This window comes from Rhagoletis zephyria, unplaced genomic scaffold (genome assembly GCF_001687245.7).
Source record: "Rhagoletis zephyria isolate East Lansing unplaced genomic scaffold, Rhagoletis_zephyria_1.1 Rzeph_scaffold_00096, whole genome shotgun sequence".
Lineage (NCBI taxonomy): Eukaryota > Metazoa > Arthropoda > Insecta > Diptera > Tephritidae > Rhagoletis > Rhagoletis zephyria.
In genome coordinates this window covers 381,824-409,378 of record NW_016157180.1, presented here as the reverse complement: position 1 = coordinate 409,378, position 27,555 = coordinate 381,824, and the positions used below count along the sequence as shown (strand labels likewise).

The following is a 27,555-nucleotide window of genomic DNA, read 5'->3' as shown; positions in this document are numbered from 1 at the left end:
AAAGTGTAGGGAAGTTTTAGTGAGAAAATATTTTAAATAGGGTTGCCACCTGCAGGAAAAGTCCAATTAAATTAAATTATATGCAAGTTGTAGAAAATATTAAATTGTAGGTGCCAAATGAGAGAGTGTCTAAACATTTAGAATATTTTTGAGGTGTTTGAAAGGGGTTGCCACCTGTTCAAAAGAGTTTATTTAAATTTTGGCGTTTTCACGCCATGCGGGTTCACTAGTAAAGTTCTATTACTCTTTTGACAGCTGATTGTAGGTACATATGTATGTATGTATTAAGTAAATTTGCTACCAGCACTCATCCGTGCAGTCAAAAACTCATACGCCCTACCATGAGTACGAATATTTGGGTTGACTGCCAACAACACCGTTAATTGCAGCTGTAGCAAATGGGTGGTCAGCAGCATGTCTTCTGCAGCTTTCTATTTGAAAAAGACAAAAGTGCGCTAGCTAATATTTGTAGGCCTGGTAGGTGTGTTTGCTTTTGAGTTTCTAAGGCTGTAGGTACATTTGTTGGTTGAAGTGACGTTTTGTTACTCATAAAGCAGGCCATATATTATTTGTCATTGCCATGAAATATGTTTGCACATACATGCACAAATACATACATCTATACGTGGCAATGCTTTCCTTTTGTTTTTCAGCCATTTTCCTCCACGCACCTTAGCCAACCAACTTCTAGCCGAGTCATCGCTGTGTGCTGTGCGCTTATATAAGAGTTGTTGCAAAATGTGAGACACTTCATCAAAAAGCAAAAAGTACATTAATGGAAGACACATATATTTTGTAATGTTCAGCGTAACGGTGACGGCCAACAGCTAATTATTGCCCGCACGTTTGTCAGCAGACACCCCGAGGCGACACTCCCGCCTCCTGTGCCACCACTCGAAAGCAAGCAGTAGGCAGCCAGTTTGTCTTAGCACATCCAAGCAGTGGCAATACCAACGAGCAGCTGGGGACAGTTGCACTTTATATGCTTTTTGTTCTAAGCTAAAGCGTGTCCTTTGTGTGTGTGTACAAACTATCTCGTATTGTCCTTGTCGGCTAGTTTTAGATTCACTCAAACCCTGTTCATTTTTTTTTTTTTTTTTGGCAACTCAAATGGCTGCTAGCTGAAATGGAAGAGAAATGTAAGGAGAGGGGTTGAGCTACTATTCGGCTGTTAGGTGTTTCGTTGCTTCCGCACTGAATCTATGAATTTTTGTTGTTGTTATTGCTCTTTAGTGGCTATTTACAGTTACAACATAAGTGGACAGTAGCGTAGTTTGCTGGCGCTTGTCTTTTTATTATTTGGCCTTTAGCCTTTAGCTGGCGCCCTACCGATTTTTATTTTGAGATATGTATGTATGTATGTTTGAATCGATGCACATATGTACGTTTCGTGTTAGGACTGCTCGTCGAGACAATAACAAGAACAATGCCATGGCTTGTTCTACAACAGCAACAGGATAATATTCAGTTTGAGTGCTACTACAAACATACCTCGTACTATACATACATACAAACATACATTGTGTATGCACTTGTATGCATGCGTTCGATGTGTGACCCCAAGTGGGATATTGTGGTGGTGTCGTCAAATACGTGGTGGCTCATGCAAAATGCAATAAATACGTCGGTCCACTTGATTTAAAGATGGGTTATCTATCGTCGTAGCCGGTCGTCGTCGTCGCCGTCCACACACACAAACAGAGAAGCTTGCTTGCAGCTTTGTTTTTGAGTGCATACTTTTTTCCCCGTTTGTATGCATTTTGGCTTGTTGGTGCGTTTATATGCCGCCGTGCCGCTCTATTTTGCTTAGCAGCGTCAGTGATAAACTGCTTTTCTCAGTCCTACTTTTTATTGGGAAAATATTTTGAACAAAGCAGGCGCGCAAAAAAAGGGGGGAGNGGGGGGGGGGGGGCGGGGATAGGGGACTTATCTTTTTACATACAGATATATTTACATATGTATGTACATACATTTATTTATGTTATGTGTGATTTTGTGCTTGAGCTGTGGTAAGCGCACCAGCAAGTACCGCTTGACGTTTAGCCTCTGGCCTCGCTCTTGAACGTTGACTACTTGTTTGTCATTTCAGTTCGGTGTATGTACGTACATATGCATGTTCATATGTATGTATGTATGTATTTATGGGTACTCGCATGTTTTATTTTCGATAGATTCACCACTTCGATGTTGTTAGCTGCAATAAAATGGCAAGCTGCTTTGCATTCACTAAATACTTATAGCATTCGAGTGACGTTAGGAAAAAACCCAGTGAAAGAATTTATAGCTGCTAGGTACAAAATGGTCTCCACTCAAAGGGTACCAGATAGCTTAGAGATCAGCTAAGATAGTTGCCAGTCTTTTGTAAGAGCGCGGTTTCCCACGAACGTGTTTGTAGGGTAGCGTAGATGTACTTAGTAAAAAGTAAAGTTTGCTGTTGATAGAGAGAGAAACAACGTCTACGTCACGGTCGTGCGGTGGTGAGTTTTTGTTAACACGCAGAGCCCATAAGATAGATCGTGTCAGCTGACACGAGGGTAACTGCGCTTTAAGGCAATTGAAAGGCAGTAAGCAAGATAGTTGAAGGATTTTATTTATTCTTGAACGACAAAAACAAAGCTCACTTACCAACTTTCATGTTGAAAAACTATTTTGAAATATTATTAAATAAATAAATAAATAAAAATACACTTGTATTTATATAATTTTGCTCGCGTTTGCTTCTCATAAAAAATACAATCGCCGTTCGACATTAAATTGTAGCTCAAGAAAGTGCAAGTTACAAGTGGCAAAGAACTCGTGCTGATTTTTTATAATTTTCTTTCTAAATGGTGTTATTATTTTCTTCCATACAAAAAAAAAAAAAAATTGTCGAACAAACTTTGTATGGTATAAAATGCGCGACACCGTCAGCAAAAAACAATTATCAGAAATCGTCAAAAGAATTCTTAGCCACTAGAATTTGATGGACTATAAAACTGCATGCTAAGATTTTTTTTAAAATGCTGAAATAAATTTGTGGTTGTAAAATTTTCTTAAATTGTTCAAATTTTTCTCCGATGTTTGACATTGGGACTTTTATGGTTTTTGTTAGATAATGAGCTGTATTTTTATAAAAAAAAATAATAATCCTTAAACAAACAAAAGAAAAGTAGCCAAAACTGGTCAAAATTTCGTGTCCCTATTATTTTTTACATGGCTACATATATGAGTAAGTAAACTAAGCACTTTATCATAAAACGGAGCATAAAGATAAATCGCTGCAAAACAATTACAACTAAATATATTAAAAATATATTACAAACTTCTTCTTTTCTGTAGAGTTTTATATTTTTCTTAAATTTCTTCACATTCACGTAATTTTCAATTGCACATACTCCCAAAGGACCCCAGCTCACTTCTCCCACTTGGTTAATATTGTCATTCATATCATTCATGTCATTGTTTTCTTGTTAAATGCCAAAGGAGTGTCAACGCGTACAATCGCAACACGCGCGCTCTATAATCCTTCTGCCGTTGGCACAACACCACGCCACTCGCATCGATATTCGTATTACTGTACATACGAGCACTTCCGTGCTGCCTAAGTCTAAGTCCTCGCGATCCTTGTCAGTTTGTTGTGCGTCAGCTTTGTTATTGTTATTGTTATTGCCGTTGGTATTGTCTTCGTTGCTGCTGTCAACTGTCTACTGACTATTGTCATGCCATAACGTATTGTCGATTTGTATATTTCCGTGTGCGTGTCGGGCATATTCGATGTAAACAAGCGCCTTTGAATGCATGTGTGTGTGTGTGTTGGTGTGCATGTGGGAGCATATGGTTGCGTGCAGTGTTACCATGGACAAATTTTTTTACCTACCAAAACCTACAAAAATTTAGTTTAATTTGGTTTTTTTGCAATGACAACATAACATGGGGGGGGTGAAATAATACAAACGGCAATAACGCAAAATTTGCTTTAATTCGCTTTTAAATGGGAAATAATACCAAAATCTGAGTTTTGGCTTATTCCCCATTGCTTATTTATACTATTTGTAACAAAAAAGGTTTACTGACAGAAGGAAAATATATATTTACATCTTTACGGCCGCCGTTATATGAAGGCACCGATGAAATATTCGTGTAAACATGGTTCCTTAAATGTTTGGAGGTACATATTTAATATTTTTCTCAAATAACTATTATTAATGTCGGTGAACTTACCAAAATCCACCAAATGGAAAAAAACCTACCAGTTTTGGTAGGAAAAGCCCCTATTTGGCAACACTGGTTGCGTGTGTGAAATCATGTATGCCGCGCTTTGTATATGTATGTATGTGTATGCGAGCGTGTCCTTAACTGTTTGTTGCGCTTTTTGCGTTATTCGACCGCAGCCAGTAAACAGTTGGTCGGTCGCCGGTAGCGAGTTGATTTTGTTAGAGCGCGTGAACGGCATTTTTTCCTTATCCATAGCAGGCGCCTGCTAGTCAAGCTACATAGATACAAACATACATATTAGACAAAGTACATGTGACACAATAACAAAAGTTAAACAAGAAATTTTTGCGGTGAAGCAACAGTAAAAAAAGATGCCGAAAAGCCAAACGTCCACCAAATGTTCGCGTGGACAATATGAAGTAATAAATTTCCGGTTAGTGTACGCTTTCAAGTGGTTATCTTTCTCTGTGTGCGACCCTTGCGCTTTGGCTTGCGTACTCGCTATTGTTGTTTAGTTTGACGTCCAAAATGCATACACACATATATGTTCATGCTAAAATATGTTAGCATGTGTGGATTTGTGTGTACAATTTCTTTTATCAACAGTTTGGACAGCAGTGCTCTGTTCGAAAGGTCTAAAAGAGATTTTTTTTTATAGCTTGTCACTTTGCATATTGCCGATGTCAATTCAATTTACTTGAAGTGGGCGGAAAGTGAACTATTTTTTTTTGTACTTAAAGTGATTACAAGCAGCTGCACGCATGTATGCTTGTGGGTGTGCTGACGTATGCGCTAGTAGTAGTTGCAAAGGGTGCGTGCGGTGGGTGTGGCAGCGGCCAATGTAAATTTGTCATGTTAGACAAGTTAGTTGTCAGCTGCTTTGTGGGAGTTGGCGCAACAATCGTACGCTCCCTTCGGTGGGTTGGTGCTGAGTTGACAATAGATTTCGGCGTACATGGCGTATGAGCAATATAATTTTAAAATTTCGACAAGTGTTATAAGAAAGATGTAGTATATAAGAAGTTCTTATTAAGCACATACACATATTTGTATCTGCCAGCTTAAACTAAATGAAGGAAAAAACAATTTCCTCACAGCCAGTTTCATCAGATTCATTTAAGTGAAAATTACTTTAATTTTCCGATTTTTGGTTTCACCAATCCATTTTAATTTGTTTTTAATTTTGATTTAAGTGACACTCAGAGGTGTTACTCGTTTAATCACCTGAGCATTGTGTATCTGCTGCTTACTTGTATACCAGCCCTGCTTTTACAACACAGCGTGCCAAAGCTCTCAAAAGCTCTCAGTATAAATGAAAGCTTTCGCTGGCCTAGTCTGTTTTATAACCACTTTTTACTCACTTAAATAAATAGCTTATTGAAACTGAAAATAATTTAAATGAGAATTATAAAAAAAATAAATTAAAGTTGATTTCCACTTAAATGAGTTTGGTGAAATTGGCTGTAAGGATAGTATTTTTTCTTTAATTATATACAGTGGGGAGCAAAAATGTCAGACTGGCTACTTTTTAAATATTAGCATGTTTTTCATATTAAAACTTTTTCGTTGATTTTTAATTAAAATATTGGTATTATATGTTATATTAATATTAAAATTGCGTTAATTTTAAATTTTCTTTTGCTATGGTCTTTTGCTTTTTTACATGAAACAAATGTCTATTATGAAAATTTGCGCAAAATATGTATGTATATTGAAATTGAAAAAACCGAAAATTCATATCAAAAAGTTAAAAAATTTTATGAAAATATGAAGAATGTATTCAAATGTTTTTTTTTTTGTAGTTTAAAACTTTGAGTAAATATGTTTTAGCTGTAGTATATATTTTAATCAAACATCAACGGAAATGTTTTATTATGAAAAATACATATGTATAGTAATATTAAAAAAAATATCATTTTGCCATTTTTTCTCCACACCGTAAAGCCATTTAAATAATTTTATTAGCCACAAAAAAATATACATTTGCTTTGCTAATTTTTTAGACTACCGTACATAGTGAAAACAATAAGAGGTTTTATATTTTAGGTAACGAAACTTCTACATCGTTGCAAGATATTGTGAATTCCTCACACAAACAAAGTGATCATTCAAGAAGTCCAGGTATGCAAAGTCAAAAAATGAGTAGAAAACGTGGACGTTCAGTTATAGACAAAGACAAAGATGGTACAGTATCAAAGAGGCGGCGCATGGATGTAAATTTGACTAGTAATGAGGATTCAGAGTTTCGTAGTGATTTACAGGATAACCCTGGACAGGATGAATTGGATAATAATTTTCAAACTAAGCGATATTTTCCTCATCACTTGATTGGACTTATGTATCGATTAGACTTGTCGGTGCTTTGCTCACTTAGAGAGCCAATGTATAAAAAGAAATATCCTCTATTATCGTTAGCGTTTGGAGATTCCGAAATTGATAAATTTAACGATATTGTCCTTCGTTATGAAAACAAATCTATTCATATAAAAATTGAACATGGCGATAACTATTACGTAAATAACGACATTGGTTATGCTCGATTATTTGCTAGAAAGAAACAAAATTTTTCTATCCATAACTACTTTGATAGTTTTGTTAAACACCTTATCTCTAAATCAGATAGCTTATCAAATAATATAGAACATCTGGTTTTATATACTAATTTAGGCCTCGATATTACAAAAGAAAATAATTTAAGAGAAAGAAAATTCAAAAATCTTTATCCTCTTAAATTTGATAGCATAAACATAGAAGAATTGGATATTTTAAAAGACTTTTTGTCTATAAATGACAAAACGCAAGAGAGTGCTTTTTATCGATTTTCGCTAGATAAGACAACAAAAGAAGAACTTTTAAAACGGTTAGAATTTTCGGCAGCTGTGCAGAAATTAATAAAAGTAAGAAAAATTTCTCAGCAATTTGTAGAAGAAATAAAAGAAGCATTTTTAGATAAATTAGTGTTTGCAGTTAATCAGCCTAGCAGAGAAGAGTTGAACAGCATTATAAAAAATGAAATAGCAAAAAATAGCATAGTTCAAGATGATTATATAGCATTACAGGAAAGAGTGCTACGCGATTTAGCAGCTACCGAAAGGGATAACAAACTCGAGAATCATGTATCGAGAATTATATATGAATTCAATTTATTAATGCTCTGCTTGCACGATATGTTTTTGTATAAAAACATATTTTCCATAAATTATGAGGGAAGGAGCTATGATATATCTAATAACATAGCCCTTATTTATAAAGATAAAATCACTTACGTAAAGGCTTACAATGCAAATAGGGATATCGGTTATAGCCAGTTATTGGCCTCTAAAGGGAGCATGTTTTCTCTAAATAAGTATTTTACCCTCTTTGTTAAGGAACTAAGAGAGAGTATGGAATACTTTGTTATCTTTACCAATGCAAATCTAGATCTTACAGAAGAAAAGACGTTAAAAAACGTGAGATGTAAAGATTTCTATCCTTTAAAATTTGATAACGATAAAGCTTTAAGCGATTGTTCGTGTATAAATGGGAATGGTTTTTATCGATTTGTGCAAGAAGAAGCAACAAGAAAAAAGCTTTTAAGTATTTTAAAACTTCCAATTTCTTTGCAAAGAGAAAACGAAGATAGACGACTTTCTACTGAGAATGAACAAGAAATAAAAGAGAAATTTTTAGACAAACTAATATTTGCAATTAATCAACCTAATAGGGAAGAACTGAATGATATTATTAAAGATGAGATAGGTACATCCGATGTTCCATATAATTACGAAGAATTACACGAAATAGCATTACGTTGGTCAGAATCTCATGAATATGGCCCTCTTAGCGAAGGAATAATGGAAAAGCTTTTGGTAGATATAAAAAATAATAGATCTAGTTATAAGAAGATTAAAAATAAAAACATTAATGAAGAAATAAGATTTGCTAAAAGTGTGATTGGTAGAGACGGGACACCTGCATTTAATCATTTCGTACATTTTTTAACCACAAGGGAAGGGATGAAGTGTCTACACATTCTAAAGAGGGAAGGAATAGATCTAGCTCGTATGTCCAGTATTATAACGAAAGCAGGATCTAATGCTCCTAGAGCTTTTAAAGATTTATATGAATTGTGGTTTGATCAACAAGCAAATAAGACAAAATATCTAAAAACTCTAGAAGAAAATGGGATAAATTTAACTAATATATCCAGTATTCTACACAAAGCAGGAATAAATGCGGCAAAAGCTTTTAAAGACTTGTATGACCTATGGTTTGATGCACAAGCAGATAAGACTCAATATTTAAAAACTCTGGATAAAGAAGGAATAGATTTGGCTCGTATGTCCAGTATTTTAAGTGCAGCAGGAGACAAAGCCGCAAAATCTTTTAAAGACTTGTATGATCTATGGTTTGATGAACACGGAAATAAAACTCGATATTTAAAAGCGTTAGAAAAAGAAGGCATACGTTTAACAAATGTGTCCGGTATTTTAAGCAAAGCACGGCTTAATGCTCCTAAAGCCTTTAAAGAGTTATGCGATCTTTGGTTTGATGAAGAAGGAAAGACAACAAAATATTTAAAAACGTTGAAAAAACAAGAGATAAATCTAAACAATGTATCCAGTATTTTAAATGGAGCAGGACCAAATGCTGCAAACGTCTTTAAAGACTTATATAACCTGTGGTTTGATGAAAAAGGAAAGAAAACAATATATTTAAAAACTCTGCGGAAAGAAGGAGTAAAGCTTTCTAATATGTCCAGTATTTTAAATAAATCAGGATCTAATGCTCCTAGAGCTTTTAAAAACTTATATGACATTTGGTTTAATGAAGAAGGAAAGAAAACACAGTACTTAGAAGCTCTAGAAAAAGAAGGAGTAAACATTGCTACTATAACGGGTATACTACGTGGTGCGAAACTTAATGCGCCTAAAGCCTTTAAAGAATTATGCGATCTTTGGTTTGATGAAGAAGGCAAGAAAACACAATACTTAAAAACTCTAGAAAAAGAAGGAATAAATCTAACCAATATGTCTAGTATTTTAAATGGAGCAGGAGTCAACGCTCCTAAGGCCTTTAAAGATCTATATAATGCCTTTTTTAATAAACACGGAAAGAAAAAACGATATTTAAAGCATTTTATTAAAGGAAAAGGTAGGGAGGAGAGTTTTACAATGCATAACTTATCCGGTATTTTAAGTAAAGCGGGAGCTAAAGCTGCAGATGCTTTTGAAGAATTCCATAATGTTTGTTTTAATAGTGAAGGAAAGGAAACAAAATTTTTAGATGATTTCTACAATATAGGCTTTAAACCAAGCAACTTATCCTCCATACTACATAGAGGAGGAATTCGTGCTTCTTCTATTCTAAAACGGTTCTATAGCATTTGTTTTAATAATGAAGGGAAGAGAACAAAAATTTTAGATGATTTCTATAATATAGGTTTTAAGCCAGGGGATATATGTATTATGTTGAGCGGAACACCAGATGGTTTAGAAAAATTGCATGATTTTTGTTTTTTAGCGAAAACAAAGAAGTATCTTAAGCATTTCGTAAATGATAAAGAAGGTTTTACGCTGAGTAATTTGTGTAATATATTATATGGAGCAAAACGAAATGTTTGTACTGCTTTAAAAGCTTTTCATGATGTTTGTTTTAATAATAAAGGAAAAAGAACAAAATTATTAAATGATTTCTATAGTGCAAATTTTAATTCATGTGATTTAACTGCTATATTATCCATGGCAGGAAATAATGCCGCTTCTATTTTAATAAATTTTCATGAATCTTGTTTTAATAAAGAAAGTTATTTAAATCACTTCTTAAGTGAAAAAACACTTTTCGAGCCGCTACATTTATCTAAAATATTACATGGAGCAGGTACTAAACTTTGTCATATTTTTGAAAAATTGCATGGTCTTTGTTTTGATAAAGCAGGAAATAAAACAAAATATTTAAACCGTCTTATTAAAAAGAACCCATCGAATGAGAGAGTTAATATACTATATCAAAAAGTTAGAAAAGCTTCTTAACGACATAAGTAATATTAGTGGGATAGGGGAAAAGAAAATAAGGAAATATAAATAATCTTACAGTAGGCGAGTACAGTAATATGGTTGGATAGCTCAGGTCTTTACTGCTAGTAGTAATTAATTTTAGAATAAAAAGAAAAGTGTGTGATCGTTTTTAATTTTAAAAGTACAAAACGATGGCGTTCAAAATTTTGAACAGTTTTGACTATTTATCTTTTGTTTGTTCAATGTTCTTTTTTTGTATATAAAAATATAGATCTTTATCTATCAAATACAAATTCCACAAACTTTTCATCCCAAGTCCAATCATTTTAATTTTAAATCCTAGAATAATTTTTGATGTGCAGTTTTATAGCTCATTAAATTCTAGTACAATAAAGTGCAAGGTTGAAGTTGCTAAAAAATCGCGTTGATTTTTGATATTCTTTTTTTCTTTTTTTGCTGGCGGTATTACGCATTTTCTTCCATATAAAGTAATTTTTTATATGGAAAAAAGTGCATAACACTGTAAGAAAAAAAAACTTCAAAAATCAGTGCTATAAGCTCTAAAATTGCATACCAAAAATTAATTTAGAAATTCTAATTAAAATACTTGAAAATGGGATGAAAAGTTTGTGCAATTTTTTAAATTTTTGTACAAAGTTTGAATTTTGTACTTTTATGGTTTTTGTTAGACATGGAGCTGAACTTTAATACAAAATTAATGAACCTTAAAAAAGCAAAAGAAAAGCTGTCAAAACTGGTAAAAATGTTGATGTGCTATCTTTTGTTGCGGGCTGTATATTGTTTTGTTTTTTATAAAAAAGGTTAAGTTTTAACCATATAAATTTTTCTTCGGATTGAATCTTATCTTTTATGTTTAAATTATGGGGTACCTCAAATTAAGGAAATCACTTTAAACAGCACAGTCTCAGTATCTTAAACTAGCTGAGAGAGTCTTAACTATTGCGGACCAAAATCAATTGATATCACTATTTCTCGGCCTAATTGTAGAGCCCTCCACCTCCACGCTGTGGATGCGGGAGTTCTAAAAATGCTCTCTGTCTTCTGCAATTTGAAATAATATTATCTCGATATTCTCTAGCAACTGGAACAGCTTGATTATCTTGACGGAATGCTTCTGAAGTACTTCTTCTAAGATTTTGAAAGTACTGTTCATTTCTAAGATCTACGTAAGATAATTAGGTATTTCACTTAAAAAATAATTAAAGTTATTAGCCGTTACGAAATTCTTGCAGTGGAGCGCTTATAATGCTTAATAATCTTACGACATCAGAAAAAACATATTGTCATACCATAATGATCTTGCTATATCAACATGTATGTATATCATGCTGTTGAAGCCAGTACCCTCCTACAAAATTGATACTGTAGGGACACTAAATTGACACAAAAATACATAAGCTTAATTTTGAATTACGTATCTGCATATCGTTTTTATAGATTACATATAAAATTTGCTCAAGATATTTTTATTTTAAGTTTGCATTGCGAACGAAAATAAAACTAAAAGTTTAAGGCCAGTATGCAGCTCTCAAAAAAAGCAAAAACTCCATATAAAATGACGTACAAGAAATGGCTAAGACATTTTCTTGTGTCAAATTTCCTTAACACACACATTTAAAATTGTCCACATTCTAAATTGTCCATTAAAACGGTGTTTATTTATGTTTCGATTTTCGTTGATGATGCTTGATGAAGCTCGATTAAAAAAAAACGGACTTTAATGCAAATAAAAAAAAATATACAAAAGATTTATTTTTCTATTTTCTTCTTTGCTAACGCTTGATTTTTTTCCATCAAAAATATCTTGGTGACATGATCTGATCTGGAAACATGGTATACATAATCTACGACTCAATATTAAGTTTACGCATTTCGGCGTTTTTTTGTGTCATTTCAAAACTTGATATTTTTCCTTAAAATACTAGGCACACCAACCATTTTTAAGTCGCTAAACACGCAAACATTAAAACTTGCCAGATTTTCTGATGGACAATTCTCTTTTGCAAACCGTAAAATCTCTAATATCTTGTCTTTTATTCCAACTCCATCTACGTTTACCTACATTTGCCCTCAAATCTGCAGTTAATGCAGCGAATAGAGGTGTAATTACAGCTGTATCATCGGAAAAGATAAAAATAATAATAATAATTGTATGCTCATTAAAGCAATTGCACCTCCAAATATCCACAATGATTCACCTACATAGCTTGGGCGATTAACTTCGGATTTGCCAATAGCACATTTGAAAGCGAGGAAAGGGGGAGTCCTTAATCCCAGCCTGCAAGAATTTTGCCTGCAGGTACTGAAATTTCTTCATAGCACTAACGCTGATCTATGTTTTTAGATTTGGCCGTACTTTACGGATCTGTATATCGTTTTCCTACTTAGATCAGATCATGTTCCCAACATAATTATTTTCATTTTTATGAAAAAAATCACATTTTAACAGGGAAAAAATTAAATAAAAATATAACAGATTTTTTGTAAAACTTATTTATTTACAGACTTTACTTCTTTTGCAAAAAAGTCAAGCTACTAACGATGAAAATCGATGGATAAATAAATAATAATAAAAAGTAAATAAAAATATCTAATATTTTCTTCTATGACCCTACCGTATATGGCGTACTCATGCATGCAAAAGCTTTTAAAGGCCTATATGATATTTGGTTCAATGAGCAAGTAAATAAAACACAATATTTAAAAGCTCTAGAAAAAGAAGGAATCGCTCCTAGAGCTTTTAAAGGTTCATATGAACTGTGGTTTGATGTAGAAGGAAATAAAACACAATATCTATAAACCCTAGAAAAAGAAGGAATAGATCTAGCTCATATGTCCAGTATTTTAAGTGGAGCACGAGTGGAGCAATGCCGCAAAAGCATTTAAAGATTTATATAAAAAACAGCATTTAAAACATTTTCTTGAGGACATAGATAGGAAAACAAGTTGCACGCTGCATAATGTATCCGGTATATTAGGTAGAGGAGAAGCTAATGCTAAAGACGCTTTTGAAAAGTTGCATAGTGTTTGTTTTAGTGACAAAGGAAACAGAACAGGACTTCTAGATGATTTCTATAAGGCAGATTTTACGCCAAGTAACTTATCATCTAAATACGTTATGTGGAGCAGGAATGCATGCTTCTTTTAATTTAAAAGGATTGCATAGTACTTGCTGCAATGAGAAAAGAGAAAAACCCAAAAGTTTTAAATGATTTCCATAAGACAGGTTTTACACCGCCTGATTTATGTGGTATGTTGACTGCAGTAGCCAATAGTTTAAAAGAGTTTCATGATTTTTGTTTTACGGAAGAAACAAACAAATATTCGAATCATTTCTTAATTGAGAAAAAAGGTTTTATACCAAAAAATTTATCTAAGATATTGCATGGAGCACCAGCTAATATTTGTTCTGCTTTAAAAAAATTTCCATGATATTTGTTTTGATGAAGCAGGAAACAGAACACAGATTTTTGATGATTCTTATGAGGCAGGTTTTAGAGCAGGTGATTTGTCTTAATATATTATCCCTGGCAGGAAAGAATGTCTAGAGAGATTTATTCACGAAACGAGGAACAATCGAAAAACGAGTCGAGTCAGTGTACTACAATAATAAGATGGAAGAGTTGCGCATATTAAAATTTGTATCACTCATTGAACCAGTAGAACAAAGGCTTTATTTACCTTCGTTTGAAGCGTGTGCGGTTAAGACTGATGGTGAAAGTGTAACGATTTCACGGTGGCTTATCTTAAGCTTTATTTGTGATTTCAGCGATAACACCAATAGCCTATTTGTCGCCTTCTTCTCTACCTTTTTCAGTTCAGTAGCATCATCAAGTTTTTGAGCGACGACAGAATACGTTTTATTTCCTGTTTATCTGACCAGTTGAATCTATTTATAGCTCTTCATAGGCCTTTTTATTTATTACATCAGCAACTTTTAGTTTTATCAGCTCTTCTCCACTAGTTTCAACTGCATATTTACAAAAGTACTTAGATATATAAATTCTTCAACTTTATCTTCTAACTGTTCTTCTTTTGTTTTCGGAAATTTTGTCAATTCAATAATTAGTACCAGTTTTGACGGAACTTTGCTCGAAATGTATATACTTTTTAAAGTTTCCAAGGTTTGGGTATAAAATAATTGTCGCTTGGAGAGTTTTAATTTATAATTTGTTTTTTTTTTTTTATGTAATAACTGTTAATGGAATTTATTATTTAGAATTACTGTGTAATATACACATATTTATGTATATTTTCGCTTGATATTTGAGCCTAATAAATACCTCAGCAATCAGCAATAAAAAATAAAAATAGAAAACTAAAAAAAAAGTTATGTTGATAAACAAAAAATATTGCCAAAATTTTAGCCTATATGAAGCCGCAGAATTCTACAAAAAGAATATTTTGAGAAGAGAGAGAAGAATTAAAAAAACTTTAGCTTTTGATATCTAATAAATTGCATTAAAAAATTGCATTATTTAAAAATAGGCTAGGATGAAGTGTACATATCTTACAAAGAAAGGCTTGTTGAAATTCATCAGATTTTAAAATTTGTATTACAACCAAAAAACCTGGTAACCTTTATCCAGAATATTGCATTATTTTAGTTAAATTTTGTAGAATCGAAAATAAGTGGCAACTTTACACTAGCATCCTAAGGGATAACATTTATTATATAAGTAAAGTTTTGTTGAAGGTTCTTTTTTTAGTAACCATGAATAGTAATATTGTAACTTTATTTTCTAAGCAAAAAATTAAATAAATTTACGATTCAAAACAAGTGGAAACCTTCCTAAAAATATTTCTGAACTGGGGATTTTCCGAAAATATGTCCACTTGAAACCCATATTATGATGTTTTATTTAATTTGTAACTAATTTAGAATATGTGAAACCCCTTTACCTGTATCTATTTATAAAAATCCACAAAATCTTTAGAGAAACCTATGTATATGGATTAATATATATATGTATATGGCGGCTGCTGCGATGCCTGGGGTTAAGCCCTGTTCAACCCAACATCGAAAAAAAAAAAAAAATTTCTACCGCTAAGACTTCGGTGTTTTTCCCATTTTTCCTAACAAACCAATAGTTGTACAAAGCTCAAATAATATCATTGAAAAAAAAAAAAAAAGTTTTTCCTAATAGCGATCGCCCTTCGGCAGCCAATGGCTAACCTCTGAATGTATTTCTGCCATGAAAAACAGCTTCTCATTAAAATACAATCGCCGTTCGGGTCGACGTAAAATTGTAGGTCTCCCACCCATTTGTGTGACAACATCAAGGCGCACGGCACAAATCGGAGGAGAAGCTCGGCAAAAAACTAACATATGTGTAAGCGCCAATATCTTTTCCTTCAAAAGAATAAAATCCTCCATAAATTTAAAAAAAAAATCCACAATCCAGATACCTTTTTTTTGGAGTGGTTTTAATTTCAGAGTAAAAAAAAAAATGACGTGATTTTTGTATGAGCCAACTCCAACCTCGAAGATTGCCAACAAAATATACTGAAAGTTCTCAATATACATATCTAAAAACATCACGAAAAGTCCCAAAAAACACAGAGACACCAGATAAGTTGCCAACAAATTAAAAAATCACCGAAGCATCCAGAAAAAATATCGCGAAAATACGGAGAATCCTGCAAAAGCCTGAATGGCTAAAAAAATGAGAAAATCCGGTCTTCCGAATTTCATCGCTTTTTAACAGCGATAAAAGCATAGACAGATAGCAGCGTTTATCCGCGAAAACTCGATAATTCGGAATTATCTCGGGGAATTGATCCAGACTAAGCGCTACACTAAATTCCCTAACTTAGTACGGATCAATGGCATTTTCAGTGACAACACTGACCAAAACTCAGAGAACGTAGATAACACAGAATATGCAAAATTAGCTTGGACACCATACAAATTCAGGTAGGAATCCAATTGAAATTAAATAAGAACTCATTTGAATTACACCTTTAAGAGTATTTTTAAAGTTATTTTACATAAAGAATGCAAGTTAATTAAATTTTTTTGAATTTAAAGACCAGAGCAACTATAACTACATTAAAAAAATAAATAAAAGTAAGAATTGAATAATCTAAACAAAATTTTTAAAGTTTTGCTGGCCGTGGGTTTCGAACTCATGACTTCGCGGCTCGCTTAATCCGCAATACTGCCGCCTGTCAGGGTAGAATTTTGATCAGATCAACTGCGCCGTTAATCCGGTTTAACGTTGCCGTCTGTCCATGCTATAAGCCAAATGAACCTTCATTCGAACTCAGTAGCACAGGGCGTATGCGTAACATTAAATAGAAACAGAAAAATCTCTTCCTACATGGCGTATGAGTAACATTTTGTTTTTGATCTTGTTTTTTTTTGCAGCGTCTAGTGCAAACGGCGAATCAAGCAACAACAATGTTGCTAGCGAGAAGACAACAAAGCCAACTACCACAGCTACAACAACAAAAACAACTACAACATAAGAAACAACAACAACCAAAACAACAACAAAAACAACGACTCACAACACTTCCACATCAATGCAGCAGCAGCAGCAACAACAACAACAGCTGTTGCAACAACAACACCAACAGCAGCAACAGCAACAACAACAGCTTCAACTGCAGACGACGCAAAAGCAATCACTGGCGCAGCAGTTAACCAACAACATAATATTGTTGCGCGGCTCACGGAATGAGAACGGACAGATTGTCATACAGAATAAGCATGGCATTATTAGTATTTATAATGAGCAGCAACCACCATCACAACAACAACAACAGCAACAACAACAACCGCAACAGCAGTTCGAACATCAGCAGCATAAGCAACAACAGAAAATTGATAAAACAAACGTTGCTGCAACATTGACACAATTGCCCACAACCACGACTGTTGCACGCAAATCAATACAAGCAACAACACATGCAACAACAACAACACCAACAAGCAAAAGCACAGTATATGTTGCCACTAAAGAAAGCGTTGCTAGTGGCGGTGGTGGCACTGGTGCAGTGGCTTCGGTTGCCGGGAGTAGCAGCAGCAGCAGCGGCGGTGGCACTGCAACTGGCAATACAACCAATACCATTCTGCTGCAAACGCCAATCAATGCTAGCCAATTGGAGTCGGTGTTGCTGCATACGGCGAATATGAAGAAATCGTCCGCCAATGCTACAGCCGCAGATCGCCAGTATCTCTTCAAAACGGTGAGTAATTGCTACTTGCATAGCAAAAATCGAGTCTCGTTATCATACAAATATTCTATTTGTAGGCCTCGCGCAGCCTTAGCACCGACAGCAATCGTCTGGGACGAGCCAAAGAAAGCGGTAACGGCAGCGGCATCATGGGCAGCGGCAGTTTGAGCAGCAATAGCGATAGCAGCAACAGTGTCGCCAGCAAAGCACCATTCGTGCTGCAAACACTCAAACGCTTGGAGAAGTCACAATCCATACTAGTCATACGCAATCCTTCTGCCTCATCGTTGGCTGCGCTCACAGCTTCTGCTTCTGCATCATCGCTTTCCACTGCCGTCTCCACGGCGAACAACAACATCGTCGAGCGTATGCCATCCAATACACTATTTTCATCTTCCTCTGCTTCCTCGTCTACGTCGGGCTCAACGTTGTCAGTGGCCTCGGCACATGTGGCAACACCAGCAGCAGCGCAGACGGTTAGTGTCAGCACCAACACACAAACGGGCGCTTTGAGCTTCACACGTGCCACTAAAAGTCAACAGACTACAGGCACCACTGCTGGTGTGTCAGCCTCAGCCATGACAACAACAACTAGGTTGGGCAATATCACAGTGAATCGTACTAGCGGCAATGTGCCATCATTAGTTGCGATGACAAAGAAATCGGCGATGCCCGCTGCTGTTGCTGCCACAACAGCTTCAACACATTTTCGTTTAGCCAATGCAACAACAGTGTTTGCCAATAATAGCGCAAGCAATAATAACAATGCGAGCGTCAATGGTGTGGGTGTGGGTAAAGTTGTGGTGGTCAGTGGCAGTAAAAGCCATAATACAGTTGCGGCAAGTACTAACAAAAATATTGGCACAAGTGGCATGAGAATTGTTGACACTCAAGCAACGCAACAGCAGCAACAACAACCACAGCAGGAAACGCAAATATGTCTATCGGATGTCCAGTTGAAATTAGATACACGTGGAGGCGCAGGAGGTGTAGTCATATCAGCGCCACATCAGCAGCAGCAGGAGCAGCAATCAACAACAACTACCGTACATCAGCAACAGCAACAGCAACCACAACAGAAGCAACAACAGCAAAAACATTCAGTGTCAAATGTGCCTCGCGGGAGCGGTAAGTCGATTTTATTTGCTTTAGCAGCGCTTGCTGTTGTGTCATTTGTTTTTGTTTTTTGGTACCTTGATTTTACTAACAATTTAAGTGTTTTGTCGGATTTGCTCGGAAGCAGAAAATGTTAACCAACAAATAAGAAATGAAATCATTCACTTGTAACCTATGTACTTGCCCCTCAGCTGGAATTATGAATAAAACATTTCTGTCCGCCATTAGGAGTGCTTTGTTGTCTATTTGGACAATGAAGTGCCACCTGGGACTTGCTATTCGCACCTTTGGGTATTTTAACTCTTGTATCAACGCGCTGATTTACACGGATTCGCCTTTTGTTTGCCCATTTTTATTTGTTTATTATTGTGCTATATGTACATATGTATGTACATTTGTAAGTGAGGAGTTTGTTTACTGTAAAAGAAAAAAATATATATAAATACTGAAATACTAAAATTAAGACAGTACATAATATCTCCATACCATTCCTCTGCCATAGCTATTAAGCTTTAATTTATTGGCTAGACATTCGTTCTATTTTTATTTGTTAGGTTTCTTTTTTTTACACTTACAATTTGCTTGATACGTGTTCGGCATACGAGAGCATAATTCAATTAATACAAATAGACCTTTCCTCAGGCGGAATAGACTAATCAAAAGCGAAGCCATCAACCTAGTGAAAAAATATAGCCGCTAATATATGTAGCCTTTGTGTTCTCTTTACGTTGCTTTAAATATCCTTGTTTTTTTGTGGTAATGTACGTTTTTCGATTAGTGCTAATATAAGCAAACTTAGTTTTGGAAAGTTAGGCTTATGTCTATTAAAAGGGCAATGCTCTTTTAAGCAAATGCCACTTTCTTCACTAATATGCAACTCAAAAAACGCCACGCTATCAGCATACACGCATTGACACCACACCTAACAACCTCTTATGATTAGTTCACATCCAGGGTGAAAATATGGCACCTAGCCTAAACCCATCTCTTAAACTAGTATTCATTCCCCATACGTATTCAGTTGATGGGCAAGGGTTAGCAACTCTGATGCCGGGGGTCGTGGTGCTAGGTCAGGAAGAGGTGTTGCCCGCACCGGTTCCGGTACCTTTGAATATTTTTCTACTAGGTGTCGCTTGTTTCTGCGCAGCCGGGCTGTTGGGTAGCGGCGTAGGGCTTTTGTTCATGGCTCGTAAAATGTTGCAAGTGACATGCATATGTATGCCCTACCTTGGGGAAGTGATTGGTTAGCCTAATTGCCTTGGTTTACGTGACGAAGAGTGGGATGATGGATTTCGTTGCAGAAATATTGAAGCTTCTGGCTGTGAATATAAAAGGAAGTTCGATTGTGAACTCGTCTACATACACACCAAGTTGACTCGCAACTGGAGATGCCAGATCGAAATAAAAGAAAAAAAATTGAATCGATTCGAAGCGAAATAAAAATAATCGATGCTAGATCGTTTCATATATTTGGTTAAATATCGTCTTTTACTTAATTTTTACAAAGAAACAGAACACCGTGATCTGACCAAGCTATTATTTTAATTTTTAAAGCGTACTTACATTTTTAATATCCTGTTTTATTCATAACCTATCGAGTAGCAACAATTCGTAAATACTTTGGAAAAAAAAACAAAATGCTAAATTATGTATGCCAATGTATGTAATTTAAAAACGTCTCTTTTTCACTTATGTGCAGCATTTTGAAAAAAAAAATTTGCATTTGCAATCCGGAGTTGCGATAAGTCGTTCATACAATTTTGTTCGCACAGTTGCAAAGTTGTTTCATGAATCGCAATAACGGCTATTTTTATGAACGTAATGCCCAACATCGTCATTAAAATTTTTGTCATTTAATGCTTAGTGGAAATTCATATTAACCTTACTTTAGGAAATGTTTAATTTTTTTTTGCTATTTTTGTTTTTTGACTACAAATGAAAAAAATTGTAAAAAAGTATGTTTTACTACGAAATTAACCACTATTTTAAAAAGTGTATAATACAAGGTAGCTTACGTATATACATAAGTGGATTTTTTTTTGCATACATAGGAGTAATTAGGGAGTGCAAAATTTTTGTGAAAATTTCCATAACGTTTCGAATTCCGATTTTTGCAGGTTTTGTTGTAGCATTACCCATAATTTGTATAGAGTTATTTCCAAGAGGAGAAAGAGAGGCAGGTTATTGAATTCTTTGGCCTTTGCTCGCTCAAGTTAAAAAGTTGGGAGGTGTCAAGCCCCATTATATTTTTGTGCCAAAATTTATTTAAAATTTTATAGATTTTCTGAGGTAAACCGTAGATCAATATACATCAATTGAGGAAAAATCGAATGTCGATTCTCGAATTTTTTTAATCGAGTCGGAACTAAAGGGCCAGAAGGGCTCGATTAATCGCTCTCAGATTTAATCGATTTAAAAACGGCATCTCCACTTGCAACTGGCGGCGAAGGGGATTTCGCCATTTCGTGGCTGAAAATACTTTTTTGGCCAGGCGATGACCCAGATTCGCATCTCAATTGATGGTATGTTAAGTTTTCCTAAACTACCTGTAGCAATTTAAATGCGTATTTCGTATCTTTTAAGTTTTAAAATCAGATATTCAGGCTGATTGCAAGAAAGGCATCCCCAAACATTTCGCTGTCTCTCTGATGAATGCTTCTTGGAACAAAATATTCGCCGTTCACGCTGTTCTTATTTAAGCTTAGTATACAGCTCTCGGAAAACTCATACAAAATGACGTCAAAGAAATGGAAAATAAATTTTCTTCTATCAAAATTTCTTAAATCTTTTAACACCTCTCCAGAAAAAAATGCTCGCTTGTATATGCATTTCTTATTTCTTCAAGAAAAATTACAGCGAAGGCAAAGTACTTTTGCAAGCAACAGAAATAATGAAAAATATTTACTCAGAATATTCGTGAGAGCGGTATACTGCGGTAGCTTTAAAAATTGAATTCAGACTCAAATTCGGTGGAGTTTAACCGTGCAATTTGGAATGGCTACGGAAATTGTGTGACAGTTGCGAGAAATTTTAAAACGAAATCGAATACGAAGTCGGATGTGAATAAGAATATGTTGTTTGTAACAGCCGAATTTGTATAGACAAATGTATACATAAATGATCAGAATGAAAAGAGAAATCGATTAAGCCATGTCTGTCCGTCCGTCCGTCTGTCCGTCCGTCCGTCTGTCCGTCCGTCTGTTCGTGTACACGATAACTCGGGAAAAAATTGAGATATGCCCACGAAATTTGGTAGGTAAGTTTCCCTTTATCCAAGGTAGGTTGGGATTGAAAAGGGGCGACATCGGATAATAACGACGCCTACCTCCCATATAACGGTATTTTCGAAATATGCAAGAACTACGATATTTCCGTAAATACTGGATCCAAATTGTTGAAAGTTGGTACGCGAAGTATAATTTTGGCATACAATGAGACAGTTATGCAATTTTTTGAAAATGGGCGTGGTACCGCCCACTTACTATGAAATGCTGTATCTCTGTATTCCCTTCACCAATCTCCACCAAGCTCGGTACGAACATTGCTTAGAGCTTCACTAAGACACCCTTTGACATCATAAATCAGACAAGAATCACGCCCACCCATCCCATATAACGGTTATTTACAGAAATACGAAAACTGCGATAAATCAGTAATTGTGTAAGCTAATTTACTCAAAATCAATATATTCAATGACCTCTCAGCAGAAAATGCTACTTATGGAAATTTTTGGAAAAAATGGGCGTGACACCACCCACTTACGCCTATATGTATATGTGTATCTCGGTAACCGGTTTGTCAATTTCTACCGAAATCGGTACATTTATTAACCTTGGCTCAAAGAAACGATATGTTGAAAATTTTTGAAATCGGACTAAAATTACCATCCCCATCATATAACGGTAAATTTCAGAAATACGCCTGTAAATAACAAGTAAATTTTAAGCCAAAAAATACAACCTTCTCACAAAAAAAAAGAATAATCGGAAGACGTGGTTCAAAGTTATCCGATAACATATGTACATGAAAAAATATTTCGATGAACTTATAACCGTCTTCCTTTTTTAAAGTCTGTTAAAAATACAATTCGTCCTATGGATTCTAGCTCATGTGGCTGAAAGAATCGCGGAAAAGTAAAAAAAAATCAGTTCTTCAATAGCAGGTATGTATTTGTTTTAAATGTTAACAATATTCTTTTTCGATTTTTAGTTTCATTCTTATTCGTTCTGACATCAGGCAAGCAAGTTTAAATAAAATATCAAATTGCAAGGATTTCTATAAAAATCACTTTTTTTAACTTTCCGGGAATTTTGCACTCATTTCTACTCTGGATTTTCATTAATAAATAAATAGTACAAAGAAAACAACGTTTAAAGTTTTTTTCTTGAATTTGTGAAATTGGCCATTTTTCGACACTTCAACATTTCGTAAATGGATTTAAAGTGAGGATAAAAAAAAAAAATTATAAGATGAGGTCAATTCCATTTTCGAAATAAAGCTCGTCCAAATTTTGTTGAACCGGGTAATTTGTTGAACATTTTTCTCTATTAAATTTGATAAGTTTTTATAATTCCACAAGCATTTTTTAACATTAGATACACCTTTCTCGACCAATGTATAAATTGAAAAACAAGTCTTGGGCTAAATGTTCTACCTATCAAATGTAATTTTGCCCTCCAAGTGCTTGTCTGCTTGCTACCTACCGTACGTGTATTTAAATATAATCAGCTCGAAATAACTTTTCACTTTTCTGTTATACTAATGATTTATTCCAATTTTATTGTTTGTTGCTATTTAAAGTAAATTAAAACGAATTAGTTAAACTTAGAAAACTTGATTCTATTCTCGTACCTATATGCGCGATGTTTTTTTTTTGTTTACTTTTACCAATCGTCAATTGATTACACTCTAGCTGGAATCATTCGGCCTGATGTAGCAATGGGAAAAGTTTGTTTCACAAGTGTTTGCGGTTCATTGATATGCAGTTGGTGGTTTCTTGAAAATTTGCTGAATTCGCTGTTGTGTATTTACACCTCAGGGAACAAATTGCACTTGACTAACTTGGGAAGTACAAATTTGTTTCGTTTGCCACTTCCGACTTTTGTGAATTGTGAAAGCTCATTGATTTCTTTGCCATTACAATTGTTAAGTATATGGAATTATTTATATGGATGGATGCGTGTATGTATGTATGAACAAGTATAGAAAAAGGAGGAAACAATTATGAGGGGGCAAGGGGGTTCCGACACATAGATAGGTAAGTAATTCGATATACTCGTATACATATGTATCTATGCATGTGGGATGTAGGTTATTTTTGTATAATGATAAAGTCTAATTAAAAATAAATTAATTTTTCCACTAGTGCGGATATATAATAAACCAATCTGATTGTTGACAATTTTTTTTTTTTAATAAATCTGTGGTCTAGTATTACTTTAATTTTTTATATATCTACTGAAATTCATAAAACAGTATACAATTTTTCGAGTGCTTACAACAGGGAGTCGTTAACGTCTATAACTATGTTTAACCTGTTGTTAGAGCTAATCGGACAATGAGTAACCGGCCCTAAGTATGTGTGTCATAATTGAAATAGTTCCGTCTGCGAGAAACTGCGAGTCCAACTTCTGGTGTTCTGTTTATAGACACGCCTCTTGTAAAATTTATAGATCTGATATTTAAAGTTGGTAACCCTGCATACAGAAAAAACTGTGTAAAAATGCGATCAAATAATGAAATTATTCTGGAAAGTTATGGTATTGTTACTGTTTTTTGGTCGTAGAACTAATTTTGGATGTTAATTTTTACCTCAAACTAACGCTAGGTGGCGCTGTGGTAAAATTTTTGCTATTTTTTATGGTTTTTCATCGATAAATAGTATTTTTACTGTTTTTAAGGCTGAGTATTATTGTAATGTTTATGCCAGTTTCATTGTTAAAGTTATGCTAGATTATGTGAAAAAGATTAATTTTCTTTTGCTAATAAGATAGCATTATCGTGATAAAAAGTGTTTATGTGAATTTATGAGAAAAAATAACATTTATATAGGGAAAAAGACTTTCTTATTTAAAAAATAATATTTTCTGTTACAAAATGGTTTTTGTTTTACTTACACTTAAAAAAATTATGGTATGAAAATACTCGAAAACTTATGTTGATTGAGATATATTTAGTAGGGTGTTAAACATTGGGTTTTTGAAATAAGTAAAATTTTATGGCGGATTTCGATAGAATACCTATACCAGATATAATATTTGTACGGAAAGATTTTTTTTTTTAAGGCGACAAACCCCTAGAAATAGGCGTGGCAATTGCAGGACTAAAGTCGGAAAACTTAACAACATTTGTTCCGCAATATACATAGATATTCTGCCGAATTCCACAATGAAGTCAACATTTTTGAACTTTAGTTTTAAAATTGCCGGCGTGGGCGTCATCTCTAGAAGATTATTTGATTGAAAAATTTTTGGGACAAATTCTGTTCTGCGTTTTTCTAATAAGATTGGTGCCGCTCTTGTTTTCTGAATTGATATAACATTTGTTTCATCCTTATTGGGCATCAGTTTGCTGCGTAGCTTGGCTTGATGCGCATTAGTTCTGATTGTTTCTTTATTTCCGCATTCTATTCTTCCTTTTTGCATTCCTAACTACTCTGGTAACTTGATCGTTTCGCCGTTTTGAATTTCTGTTTTGCTGCATCCCTCGTTGGAGTTCCTGATCTGAACTCTTTTCCCCCGAATTGTTTGCCATTACTTGATTGTTGTCCCGGGACGTTTGACTACATGATTGGGGCTCCGATGGGCTGGTTACAGTATTTCCAACATGCTGACAGCGTTCATCGTCCTGCAGATAGTTTATTTGCCGCTTTCCCTGCTATCGTTTCGGTTGATTCCGTTTCTGCAGCAGCGCATTTTCGCCGATACTTACCTCCTGAGCCTCCGTTTTTCACTGCCATGTTTTTGAAGAAAATTATCACCAGTTTAAAATTTTAATCACAATTTAAATTAAAAGTTCAGCAAAATTTTATGATATCAAAAGATGTCGAACGAATGCGAATTAAAAAAACTGTATTTCGACTGTTTTTTGAAGAGAGCTTCCATCTATCCAAAAATTAAAATATGAGTCCCACTTGAAAAAATTTTTAAGAAATTTTTGGTATTAAAATGTTTTTAATAGGGTTGCCATGTGTTTAGAAAGTTAAATTCAATTTTATTTACCAGTGCAGCGAAAACATTTTTGAAAAGCGTTTAAAATTCAGTTTTAAATATTAAAAGGTTCAATGAAGTATTACTATATGGGGACAAGCGAACGAGGTTCAAGAAAGCTTTATTTAAAAAAAATTAAAAAAAAAAAATAATTCTATTTTATTATTGTGTTAAATGGGGTATAAGAATATCGGTGGAAAACGAAAGAGCCTTAAAAAAGCTTTAATTTAAAAATATCTTTGAGGAGAGTTGCCATATGTTCAAATGACAAATTCAATACAGATAATTACTAGATATTAAATCATATCATAAAAGAAAAGAAAATCGTAAGAGGCTTAAAAAAACTATTTTTCGGAAATATTTTTAAAGAGGGCTGCCATCTGCTTAAAACGTAAAATACAATTTTATTAAAACGTTAAATGAAGTATATTAAATATTTTTTAAGATTGCCACCTCTTTAAAAAGTGAAAATCAATTTAAATTATAATTTTAGTGGAATTGGAATAGATGTAAAACTAAAAAAATATATAAAAAAGCTTTATTTTGAAAACAAATTGCATGAGGGTTGCCACCTGTTTAAAAAGTAAACTTCCATTTTAAAATCATTTTTTTATGAAGTTAAACACAATTCAGTTAATAAGTTTAATGAAATATTACAATAGGATGCTTATCGACGCTAGTTTAAGAAAATTTTATTTTGAAAATTGTTATCAAAGAAGGTTGCCATCTGTTTGTGAGAAATAACAATATGGACGTCAAACGAAAGTAACTTGAGAAATATTTATTTCGAAAATATATTTAAAGTGGGCTCCCATCTGTTTGAAACATAAATTAAATTTTATGAAATACATATAACAATATGGATGGCAAACGAAGAATTCTTAAAAAAGCTTAATTTTGAAAATATTTTCAAAGAGGCTTGCCGCCTGTTTAAAAGTTAAAAGTAATTAGAAAGTTAAATAAAGTGCTACGTATTACGATTTATTTTTCGAAAAAATTATATATATAAATTTTTTTGGGTAGTTATAATACAGCGCTCGAACCAAAAATGTATAGGCCTTCACTGTCTAAAAGGGATTTCCATGCTTCAATTCAAACTTCAATCACTCCACTTGCGCTTCCTTCGTTACACTTAACGAGTTAAGAGCCGTTTTCATTTGGATGTCATTTTATATGACCGTACGTGGTGATATATGACAACAAACGCAAATGGCACCAGATGACAACCCGTTTTCATTGTTTTGACAACATTTGACGTCAAATATGACCTAATGAAAACCAGGCTTTACAATCTGTGCTTGAAAATGCAAATTTTTGAATTTTAACACCCACTAAAATATGTTGATGTTAATCTTTCAGCGCTTTGTCGAGACTCCTTCTTGCTTGTATCGAGTACAAAAACGTCCTTTGGACATTTGGGAATTTGAACTTTTGAAAGGATAATGTGGCATGTTTATTTGCTATGCTACACATACACACACTCTTACTCGCGCCAACTAGCTCTTGTCACCAAAAGTGCCAAACCAACCAATTCACATGTGTTCATACAAAATTCGTTTGGGATTTCGGCAAGTGAGCCAAAAGAGAGGCCACCCATTTACACCCGCTGCACATGTGACAGCAAGCAGACAACAGAAGAAGCTATTTTATTATTATTGTTGTTGCTACTACTGCTCCTGCTGTTGGTCGTTTTTCCGTTTTCCGATTTGTCGATTTACCGATTTGCCGATTTGCCATTTGCGATTACGTTCAAGTGACAACTTCACTTGCGCTCGAGTGCCACTAGCAAGAGATGGCGCTAAAGCATGCGGAAGAAGAGTAGTAGTGGTGGGGGGGGA

At 34.3% G+C, this 27,555-nt stretch overlaps 1 protein-coding gene across 1 annotated transcript in view; it reads left to right on the top strand.

Moving 5' to 3' along the window:
- Positions 1-27,555, top strand: part of Camta (Calmodulin-binding transcription activator) — a 151,564-nt gene that overhangs the window by 15,033 nt on the left and 108,976 nt on the right. Inside the window, 2 exon segments of the mRNA XM_017632160.1 lie at positions 16,582-17,405; positions 17,471-18,521. Of these exon segments, the coding sequence (XP_017487649.1) occupies positions 16,582-17,405; positions 17,471-18,521 (1,875 nt within the window).